This window comes from Protopterus annectens, chromosome 14.part0 (genome assembly GCF_019279795.1).
Source record: "Protopterus annectens isolate FY-2018-M chromosome 14.part0, PAN1.0, whole genome shotgun sequence".
NCBI classification, from domain to species: Eukaryota; Metazoa; Chordata; order Ceratodontiformes; family Protopteridae; genus Protopterus; species Protopterus annectens.
In genome coordinates this window covers 125389412-125401692 of record NC_056748.1, presented here as the reverse complement: position 1 = coordinate 125401692, position 12281 = coordinate 125389412, and the positions used below count along the sequence as shown (strand labels likewise).

The following is a 12281-nucleotide window of genomic DNA, read 5'->3' as shown; positions in this document are numbered from 1 at the left end:
CGGCTGGAGAGACAATTATGGTGCCCAGTTTGCAGTCATCTGCGAACTTAGTCAGCCACAGTCCTTCCGTGTTGGCCTGTACCTCCGAGAAATATATACCGAACAAGAAACGTCCCAGGACTGAGCCTTGTGGGACGCCACTTTTAACTGGTTTGGAGTCTGACATGGCTGCAGCAATTCTAACCATGTGGCTTCTGTCCTTGAGCCAGTTTGCAACCCATAGGGGTTTATATTTAAGCTGGTGAGCTTATCTATAATGCCCGAGTGGGGTATTGTATCAAAGGCTTTTGCGAAGTCCAGGTAGGCTGTGTGGACCACCTTCCCCTCATCAATGGCCTTGGTGACTGTTTCAAAGAAATCAACCAGGTTTAAGAGGCAGGATCTGCCCTTAACAAAGCCAAACTAGGTAGGATCCAGTGTCTGTAGGTCCCCAGTATCTTTATTTATAAGGTCCATGATGATCCTTTCCATAGCTTTGCAGACCAAGCTAGTCAGGCTTATGAGGCGATAGTTTCCAAGATCCGTTGAGGCACCACCTTTGTGGAGAGGGACCACTGTTGCTGTACGCCACTCTTTGGGTACATATCCTGTAGTAAGGCTGAGACTGAACAGTAGTTTTATGTTTGGGTTTAGCTCTTCTTGGAGTTCATGTAGGACGCAGCCCGGGACACCATCTGGTCCCATTGATGCTGTGCTTTTTGCTTTGGAGAGGGCGGCTCTTACCTGAGCATCTGAGATGTTAGGGGGGCAGCACTCTGCTGGGATAGATATTTGCCCTTTTGGTGGGGAGGAGTGGGAGAAGTTTGCGCTGAACCTGTCAGCTAGGATGTTGGCAATGTCTGTGGGTTTGGTGTATTTTTTGTCATTTTGGACTAATTCTGAGCATATCTGGGAATTACCACCCAGGTTCCTAACATAACTAAAGAAAGCCTTGTGATTATCCTTAGTGTCCTGTGCAATTTTTCTCTCGAAGCTGGCCTTAGACGATTTTATGAGTGCCCGTAGTTTTTTGCTAATACTGATCAGAGATGCCTTCCCTTTTTGGGATTTTGCTCTATCATTTAGTAGCTTCCTCCTTCTGTTGTATAGTTTGTTTATGGCTGGGGTCCACCAGACAGGACGTCTGCCTTTGGAGGATTGGGTCTTGGTTTTATTTGGGATCGCATGATCCATGCATTCCTGAAGGTGTTCATAGAATCCGTTTATAAAGGATTCTGCGGTCTGGGCCATATTTTCCACAGGCCTGGGGGCTTTGAAGGATTCCACCCCGGTTTTGAGGAGTGTGAAATTTGCTTTAGAGAAGTTTTTCACTGTGGTTTTCTGGGCAGGGTGTGGGGTCGGGATGTGAATATCCAGTGAGATTAGTTTATGGTCTGATCTTACCAGTGAGGGATACACTTCTGGTCTGGAGCATAGAGTCCCCATGTTGGTGGTGATCAGGTCCAGTATGTTTTCCCCTCTTGTGGGAGTGGTAACAAGTTGTTCCATAGCATTTGAGTTTATAAATTCTAGGAACCTTTGGGCTAGGGTGTTGGAACTAGAGTAACGCTCCCAGTCTATGTTTGGGTAGTTGAAGTTGCCCAATATAATGGTGTTTGGAGAGACCTTCATATTTTCCAGTGTTCTCAGGAAGGCCGAGTGGGATTCCTGGGTTTGGGAGGGTGGTCTGTAGCAGGCTATAAACTGGAAGGCAGTTTTACCCACTGTTAGTTGCACATGGATAGTCTCTGATGCTTCGTGCTGTGCAACCAACCTGGAGGTGTGGGTATCTTTGACGAATATTGATACGCCGGTCCAAGTTTTGGGGCCGAAAAGCATGGTATGAGGTATAACCTGGTAGTGCTGGGGTGCTCTTGGGAGCCTTGAACCAGGTTTCTGTTACTGCACAGATATCGATGTTCTCCATGCTAAGGAGAGTTTCGAGTGCATGCATCTTGAGGTTTAGACTTCTGGCGTTGAGTAACATCACTCTTAGTTTCTTATCCCTTGTGATACCTATGGAGGTGGGTTTGTCTTTTGAGCCTTGCCTAAAAAAGGCAATATGAGGGTAGCAAGAGCCTTTGCCAATATCCAAAAGCCCAGGGGTGACAGGTGCAAGCCGTCCCTAGCGAAGTATCGTGGCTTGTTGAGCATGTCATCCCAGGCTGACAGGCATTGGATCCTCTTTGAATGACACCAATACTTAAGCCAATTGTTGAAATTGATCATCTTGTCTTCATATTGTGGCATCATTCTTGGTGAGGGTAAGATGCTACTCAAGGTCAGGGTCATACCGGCCTGGGCCACATGCTCAGAGAGCTCCTCTATGTCTCTTTTCATGTAGTCCAGGGAGGTATGTCTCAGGTCATTCACACCAGCATGGACAATGACTGAGTCATATTTGTACTTGCCTTGGAGTGACCTGAGTGCTTGTGTTATGTGGTGGATCCTAGCTCCCGACAGGCAGCTCACCGTGACCTTCTCCTTGTTCAGCCTGGTGAGCGGGACGTCAGTGTGCCTGACGATAGAGACACCTATTACAAGTATATCAGATGTGTTGTTTAGCCTTAAGGGCTGTGACTGTTTGGCACACTGGCTTTGTGAGCTATGTGTTGCACGTGTTTTGTTTTGGGGTAGCGGTTGCTTGGGTGTCTGCTTTGGAGGTCTCTGCTGCTTAGGCAGATTTTTATTTAAAGCCTCCGAGTATGTTTTTGTGTGTTTATGTATTTGGTTTGCTGTCGTGGTAGGTCTATGTGAGACTGGAATTGTAGTGAGTGTGGTTTCCTTCTCCTCCTGACTGGTTACGCCAGTACTGAGTTGAGAGAGCTTAGCCTCCAGTTTGGCTATATGGATGCATCTCTCACATGTGTTGGAATTTGTTGGGAGGAGGAGAGGGTTGTCTGTGTACATGAGGCAGTTGTAACATTGCCTCAAGATTCCCAGATTCACCAGCTGGACCGGAGAGGAGATTGACAACCGACCTTTGGACATGCTAGAATAGTATTGGGAATTCCTTTATAATTGAAAAAAAGGGCCAATGGGGAACAAGGTACTCAAGGGGAGTTTGTAAGGGTGTAGTGCTTTTAATTTTTTAGTGCTGACTTATATAATTGCTTTAGTGAGCAAGTGCCAGGTAACTTAAATGCAATGTGTTACAGGTAACTTAAATGCAAAAACTACAAACAGTAACTTTCTTTTAAGAGAAACAAGGAAATAAGTACAGTAAGCAATGCAGATATCACTAGGGATCCACAGAAGCACTGAAAAGCCGCGTTTTAGGTGGTATTAGTGTTTCAGGGAAATAACAAGCAAGCAAACAACAAGCATACAAACAAAGCTAGATTCAGCAGGCCTGGATCTAGTCTATGCTACAGCAAACAAGGTGTACCAATTTCAGTAAGAAACAGTTGAAATATGCAGGCACTATAAGCCTTTAACCAGAAATTCCCAGCTCAGAAGGGCAGAGTCGAGCCTCTCCTCCCACAAGAGTGCAGACCACGAACCTTCTTAATGTAAAATAACTGGCCTGAAGCCCAAGTGCTTAAACCAGAACTAATACACTTTTAGAATAACAGACACTGAGCCCTCAGTCAGCAGTTCCCAACTTAGAAGGATGTAAGCTACCTGTCCTGCCACCACAGTGCAGGCCACAAACCTTCCTAATGTAAAACAACTGGTCTGAAGCCCAAGTGCTTAATCCAAAAGACTTAGAATGATAGCTACACTTTAATCAAGTTACTACCAAGCAGTAATAAATACAATTGAATACTTTGAAGAATGCCTGGATTAGTGCTCAAGTTATACAAACAAAGCTAGATTCAGCAGGCCTGGATCTAGTCTACGCTACAGCAAACAAGGTGTACCAATTTCAGTAAGAAGCAGCTCAAATATGCAGGCACTATAAGCCTTTAACCAGAAATTCCCAGCTCAGAAGGGCAGAGTCCAGCCTCTCCTCCCACAAGAGTGCAGACCATGAACCCTTTTAATGTAAAATAACTGGCCTGAAGCCCAAGTGCTTAAACCAGAATTAATACACTTTTAGAATAACTGACACTGAGCCCTCAATCAGCAGTTCCCAACTTAGAAGGATGTAAGCTACTTGTCCTGCCACTACAGTGCAGACCACAAACCTTCTTAATGTAAAACAACTGGTCTGAAGCCCAAGTGCTTAAACTAAAAGGCTTAGAATGAGTTACACCAAGAAGTAATAAATACAACTGAGTACTTTTAAGATGACGCAAAAGCAAAATAAAGTAGGAAGAAACACAAATACAGTAGAAGCAGATAATTTTTTTTTTCAGAAAAGTAGCAAAAACAGTAGTAAAAACAATTCACATGCAGTGCAAGCTGGCACACTTGAGTATGTAGCAATATTAGTCCACACACAGTTTGAAAAAATGTAATTAAATTAAAAAGGACTAAAAGCAAGTGCAGAAAGGGTTTATTAGGTAGAATGCGGTAAAGAGATGGGACTGGGGGGTGTCCTAGATCAAATCTACAGTGGGGCGGGCACTGCAAAAGCCACCAAATTTAAACTACAACCAAGAACAGGGAGGGGGGTGGGGAAGACAGTTTCAACAAAGCTAGATATGAGGAATCACAGTGCAAGTTATAAAACCACAAAAAGTGCAGAAAATATACTTAAATCAGCTTATGTCCAGTTGATGTATGCAGACAAATCTCAGTAGCCAGCAACTCGATTTAAAATGATTACTAGAAATGTAACCAACACAGATTTTAATGTTAGCAGAAACCCCCAAGCTAATTAACACTTAAAGGAATTTCAAAGCAGTCTAACAACTACTGCAGAGATTCAGAGACACACACAATATTTACTAAATCCAAGACACACAATATTTACTCACTCAAATCTTAAATAAGTGCAGAAAATATACTTAAATCAGCTTATGTCCAGTTGATGTATGCAGACAAATCTCAGTAGCCAGCAACTCGATTTAAAATGATTACTAGAAATGTAACCAACACAGATTTTAATGTTAGCAGAAACCCCAAGCTAATTAACACTTAACAAAGGAATTTCAAAGCAGTCTAACAACTACTGCAGAGATTCAGAGACACACACAATATTTACTAAATCCAAGACACACAATATTTACTCACTCAAATCTTAAATAAGTGCAGAAAATATACTTAAATCAGCTTATGTCCAGTTGATGTATGCAGACAAATCTCAGTAGCCAGCAACTCGATTGACAAACTGGGAGACCTGTACATTGACAAACTGGGAGACCTGTACCTAAAATGTAAGTTATGTCCAAAAATCCCTCCATTTTGTAAAGAAAAATTCCTTGCATCAAAGAGTCAAAAAGCCGACTCGAGGACAAAACGTTCTTGATCTGTTCTTTACAAATATGGCATCTCTATGGACTATCCCACTGACATACCGTTCCACAGTCAAGTCTGAACATAGACTGGTAACGTTCTCTTTCAAAATCCCTTAATCAGTGGAACTATTACTACATTAGAATGCCTCAAATGAACAATTCTGTGACGTTCAAGTATAAGTGGGCCACCAAAATATTGACGTAGCTAGTACTTACACAAATTCTATACTCACACAGAAAACTGGATAAATCTGTCAGTCCATACGAAAACTAAACAAAAGGTAAGGGAAAGAGTAAACCACCCTGGTTGTCCACATAAATGAATAAACAATGCAGTAAGAGGAAAAAGTTCATTAGAATATATAGTAAAACAAAACAGTCAACAATCAAGGTCAACATCAAAGTGTTATCCAGGTAACTGAAAAATATTATTGGGAGAACTAAGGCTTCACATGAACTAAGGCTGGCATCCAAAGCTAGGAATAATTATAAATCTTTATTTACTTACATCAGGAAGCTACAAAACAACACCCAACCATAGTCTGAACTTATTTAAAATGGTACTATCAACTCTGATCCACTGGATATTGCAAATGTTTTAGCAAACAAATTCAGTGCAAATTTTACCCCTGAGACATTTGTAGAGGGTGGCACCTGTGTCCCTCATGGATGGGGCAGTCACTCTGTGATTAATGACCATCTAGCCAAGGTCAGTCATGGAACATGGATATAGCATGGCTAGGCTTGTAAAGGTTTTAAGACCATTAACCTAGTGACCTCCTTTGAACCTCTGAACCTATGAAATCCCTCATATACCTAAGGACCTCAAACCACCTGTCAACACAAAAAAAATACATTTTCAGTGGGACCTGATAGCATACCAGGCTGCCTACTGAAGAACATTAATCTTGCATTGGTGGATACACTCCTACAACATTCAATCTGAGTTTAGCCACTGACTTTATCCCTGAGGTGTGGCACAGAAGAGTTGTCATGCTTCTTTATTAGAACTCCGTAAGAGAGGAGAGGAGAAGAGAAGACAGAAGTGGTACAAAATGAATTCACTGCAGCTGGATGAAAGGAGTTAGTTCATGCCTTCAGCATTCTGCAATTTATTTATTAGGTGGGAATGTTGAGACTTGACTGACTAAAAGTCCTGTTAGCTGCTATTACAGCTGCTCTGAAGTATTTCAATATTTTCAAACTACATATCACATTCTTGTGAGTTTAACTTATCTGAGCTCACAATATTTGTGTCACACATAAAGACAAAATTTGAAAACTATCAAGCTTCAATATTTAAAATGAACATTTAAAATGTTTGGCAAAGAACATAACAAAACAACCCCTCCCATCTTTACATGTACAAGTGAAATCTTTGCTCTGTGGCTGCTGAAAAGCAAAACATGTGTATTCACTTGAAGCGGTAAGAAAGTTTCAATGAAGGTTCTAGCACTGAAACTGAAAATGGACTCAAATGAAAAAATATCATGCCTAAAAGTTGTCGTTCTTCTTTCAGCTTTTCCCGGTTAGTGGTCGCCACAGCAGAACTCTGGTCCGCTAATGATTGGTAGTTGATTTTTACGGTGCCGAGGTGCCAGCCCGACGCCCAACCTTCAACAAAAGCACACCCATTCACGCATGTCTTTCGAACGCCACTCGACCGTGGGGAGGACAATGCCTAAAAGTGTGTGTGTGTGTGTGTGTGTGTGTGTGTGTGTGTGTGTGTCTTTTGGCTTATCCCGGTTAGGGGTCACCACAGCGGGACTCCGGTCCACTAATGTTTGGTAGTGGATTTTTACATGCCGAGTTACCAGCCCTGACGCACAACCTTCAATGAAGGCATGCCCATTCACGCATGCCTCCACACAGAAGACGTTCTAGCTGAGAATCGAACGTGACAACATCTTTCTGTGAGGCGACAATGCTACCGCACAAGTACATGGTTAAAATTCAGACCTTCAGCTAAGTGCAATATGACACTATCTGATGCAATTTGCACTCCAGCGTATTTGCAAGGATGCAGATGTCTTCACTTGATTTGTAATCTTCTTCATAGTAAGTCCCGTAACAACGCAGACATAGCTATTGTTAAAGGTATGAAAACTCTGAAGATTATATACCGAACAAGCAATGTCAGATCTGGAATTCATTTATCTGTTTATTTATTTCGTTTTCTCCGCACTAGTCTTAGTACATATCTTGCAATCACCCTATCTGTCTATCCAAATTAACCCTAGTCAGTATGAATACATTTAAGGTGTCCCCTGAAAATAGGCAATGCGAAATGGGACTCACACAGTAAACAAAATTAAATATAAAACAAATAAACAGCACTTGGTAGTCTGATAATATCCACACAGTTTAATTAGTCTAAACAAATATAAGAAAAGAGACCTGCCATGCACTTCAAGCTGGATATAACAGGACAATAGATAAAGCATGATAATAGATATAGCATGATAATAGATATAGCATGATAATAGATATAGCATGATAATAGATATAGCATGATAATATATATGTTCTATTTCTTCATACTTACATTGCTGGCTAATTCACTGGCTTTCTTGGCAATCTGATAACCAGGTGTGATCAAGGCTGGGAAGCTGCCTTTACCTTTTTGTTCCTCATACTCTTGCATGTACCGGATCTGTAAAACAGTATAATCTTCATCAGAAAAATGGAGGCATGGTATCACAACTTACAGTAAGTATACTGCTAATAAAGGAACTCTTACATCCTTAAAGGTAGACTGATTCTAATAGGAGGTTAGTGCTACATGGTCCACTGTCCTGTCATTATTTACTAAATAAGGTGATCATTCTACTTTTATAACAGCTTATTCACCCACCCTAACCCAGGGTAAGGAGGGCAGTATACCTGGCCATGCATTAAATTCAGTCACTCTCTTTGTCACAGTGAGGAAAATGTTCCCAATTATCCACAACCCTTTCAGTCAAACAATATTTATTTACATCTCTCCTTAACTGTTCACATGACAATTCAGATTCTGCATTCTTATAATCTTACGTCACTCTTTGAACTATGATACCCACCTGGAATATACAGATTCCCTTGAGATGCTTTAAAGTATCTGCTTATGTCTTTGTCTGGTTCCTTATTGAAAAGTGTCATATTAAGTTTTTTTTTAATGTTTATATCGTGGCTTCTAGTTAATACTGTCATCATCATCATCAACTCCCTTTTTCCAATTTTCTACATGGGGTAAGGGTGTCGTGTCACTAGTTGCCATCTTCCTGTTCAATGCCAGTCTCCTACCTTCATCGACAGTCATGCTTAACTTTCACAGGTCTTCACTCACACAATCTATACATCTCTTTGCTAGATGCTCTTGTTTCCTCTTGCCTTTTTCCAGTCTGTCACAAATAGTCTTCAACAGATTGTCTTCTGCTTTCCTGCACATGTGCTCAAACCACCATAATATGTTTTCTTTAATGTTTTCTGCAATTGGAGCTACCTTGGCTTCTGTTGTTATGTCTTCATGCTTTCATCTGTCCCACAGTGTGCATCCTACCACCCATCTCAGGCACTTCATCTCGATCACCTCTAGCTTCCTCAACTGCTCTGCCTATACTGCACAGGTTTCTGCACCATACAGTAGTACTGATTGCACCACTGTTTTGTGCACCTAACGTTTAAGCTTATTTGGCATTCTTCTGTCATACAGTACCTCTGACACTTTGTGCCAGTTGACTTCAGTCCCACTAATTCTAGCTTTGACCTCCTCATTCAGGCTTCTCTTCTCCTCAACCACTCCTCCCATATACTTGAAGCTGTTAATCTGTTCCACTAGTTTTCCTTCTATTACAATTTTCAGCTTTTTCTGATTTCTCCCATTTGCTGCCATTACAGCCATCTTATCATAGGTTCATAGGTTCATAGGTTGGTACTAGGCTATCAGCCCTAGGGCCTATACAAGCCTAGCCATAACAATTCCCTGGCTATTTCTTCCCTGGAACCCTGTCTAGCAGGGCGACTGACGTGATCCCCGGGGTAAATTTCCTTTCTCCCATCCAATCGTCAAGGTTCCTTTTGAAGAGGGCCAAAGAGGCACTCTGCTTGACATGTATGGGCAATCTATTCCAGAGTCTGGGGAGTTTCTGGGTAGGAACCTATCCCTCCAGCATGTTTTGTTTATTGTGATGACAAGGTTTAGATCCCTGGAGTGTGTGGCTCTGAGGGATTGGGATTTCTTTAAGTGTAGCATGTCCAACAGGTCTGGGTTTGACATGGCCTTGTATGTTAAGCAGAGATCGCCTCTGAGTAGACGATATGCGACAGAGCATAGCTGGAGTTTTTTAAGGCGGTCAGCGTAGGGCATCTGCTTTAGGCCTGTGATTCTTTTAGTGAGGTATTTCTGCGGCCTTTCCAGTTGTTGCAGATGTCTTGAGAGGTACATATCAAACGCGTTGTATTCTATAATGGGTCTAATGAGGGATGAGTACAGTGGGACAATGACCTCCTTTTTTCTGGATGAAAAGCCCTTAGTGATGAGGTGTGCCACATAGAAGGATTTCTTGACTGTTGTAGCAATCTGGTTATCGAAGGTGAGACCACTGTCCACCTGTGTCCCTAAGTCTCTTATCATACTTTCAGTGTTTAGTGTACTGCCACCTATATGGTGATTCATGGATACATGTTTTTTCCCAAAGGGGATAACTATACATTTCTTGGCATTGAGCTTGAGCCCATGGCTCTGCAACCAAGCATCTGTTTCTGTAAGGCCCTTTTGTAGAGTATCCACATCATTTGGGGATTCAGTAATGGCTCCCAGTTTTCAGTCATCTGCAAACTTTGTTAGCCAGAGTCCCTTAGTGTTGGCCTGTACTTCAGAGAAGTAGATGCCAAACAAGAGCGGTCCTAGGACTGAACCCTGAGGTACTCCACTTGTCACTTGTCTGGAGCTGGATTTGGAGTCGGCTACTTTTACAGTGTGGGTTCTATCAGTAAGCCAGTTAGCAACCCATTGGGTGACGTAGGGATTAATGCCCAGCTTAGTAAGTTTATCTATGATTCCAGAGTAGGGGATGGTGTCAACGGCCTTGGCAAGGTCTAGATAGGCTGTGTGGACCACCTTACCCTTGTCCATGGCTCTGGAGACTGATTTGAAAAAGTCAATCAGGTTCAGGAGACAAGATCAGCCCTTCATGAACCCAAACTGGGTGGGGTCCAGTGTTTGAAGGTTGCCAATGTCTTTGTTTATAAGTTCCATGATAATACGCTCCATAGCCTTGCAGATAAGGCTTGTCAGACTGATGGGATGGTAGTTTCCGGGATCCAAGGTGGATCCCCTCCTTGTGGAGTGGGATAACTGTAGCTCTGCGCCACTCAGTGGGCACGAAACCTGAGGTGAGGCTATGATTAAACATGACACTTAGGTGAGGTGCCAGTTCATATTGTAGTTCATGTAGTACACAGCCCGGGATGTCATCTGGTCCCATGGATGATGTATTCTTAGCTTTGGAGAGTGCGTTTTTTACCTGTGTGGCCGTTATTACCGGAATTTGGCAATCTTCCGGTATTGAGCTGGGCCATTTAGAGGGTGAGAGGGGGGTGAAGTTGGCACTGAATCGATCTGCCAGGATATTGGCAATATCCTTCGGATCAGTATATTTAATGCCATTCTGTTTTAGCTCAGAGCAGATCTGAGCATTGCCATTTAGTTTCTTGACACAGTTATAGAATGCCTTGTGGTTGTCTTTGGAATCTTTGGCAATTTTATTTTCGTAACTAGCTTTGGAGGATTTTATGAGGGATCTCAGTTTCTTACTGAGGCTGGTAAGGGAGTTTTTTGCATCCTGGGATTTTCCTCTTTTCTGCAACAGTTTCTTCCTTTTGTTGTAAAGTTTGTTTATGGCAGGGGACCACCAGATTGGCTTCCTTTTTTTGGATGAGAGCATCTTGGTTCTATTTGGGATGGCACGATTCATGCATGAGTGGATGTGCTTGTACAGTGCCTTAGTGTAGGATTCAGCAGTTGAACTTTCAGTTCCCGTCTGCATGGGTGTCATGAAGTTTGTCACTTCTGACTTGAGTAGCATGAAGTTGGCTTTGGAGACGTACAGAAGGATCTGTACTCTGTTTCATCGCATGTGCCTTTACATTTGCATTCCATTCCCTACCCATTGCTGAAGTTCTTTCTCAAAGTCTGCCTATAATGTCACATCATCTGCATAGAGCAACTTTGTTGACATGTCCCATCTGACAAGTTTGCTAATGTAGTCCATAATTAGTATGAACAGTAGTGGCCTCAGAGCTGAACCCTGATCCACACCCACTCCCAGTGGGAACTCTCTGTTAGACCGAACACTGTTTGGACTTGAGTCATTGGGTTCTCGTACTTAGCTTGCACTAGTTCTACCAATGTTTTTGGGACTTCGAACCACATTGCAAGACTGCCCAAATCAGCTTCCTTGGTACTTTGTCATATGCCTTCTCCAGTCAAAGAATGCTTAGTTGGACTCTTTCCTCATTTCCAGCTTCTTCTCAAATATCTGTCTCACTGCAAACATCTGATTGGTTGTGCTGCATCCTGATCTGAATCCAAACTGCTCATTTTCCATCTTAATTTCCTCTACTATTCTGCATATTTGTTTATCAGTCACTAACTATTATCAATAACTAGTGAAGACTGTATAACATTTTGTTATTCACATCTGAAATTCCCCTATCCTGTTTATGCCATTATGCTGATGATGTCTGTAGAACTGCACACACTATTCTAGATGTAATCCTATCAAATATCTAAATTGAGCAAGCCATATCACATACATCGCAGAGTTCCATTTACTTAAACTGATATCCATGGAAGGAATCTGCTTGCTTTGATTGGCATCTTTTTCTGGGTCTGACGTAATGGTCCTTTCCACTTTTCATGTTGCTACTACTTCCCCAGTTATGCATTCCTTTTAAATGTGTTTGTTCCTAGAAACA

The 12281-nt window shown here is 42.2% G+C and overlaps 1 protein-coding gene across 3 annotated transcripts in view; it reads right to left on the bottom strand.

Moving 5' to 3' along the window:
* Positions 1-12281, bottom strand: part of LOC122788887 (nebulin related anchoring protein) — a 503978-nt gene that overhangs the window by 329147 nt on the left and 162550 nt on the right. For all 3 annotated transcript variants that reach the window (XM_044055831.1, XM_044055830.1, XM_044055833.1), the window contains exon 8: positions 7870-7977. In XM_044055831.1, coding sequence (XP_043911766.1) covers positions 7870-7977 — 108 coding nt within the window. The remainder of the gene's footprint in view (positions 1-7869; positions 7978-12281) is intronic.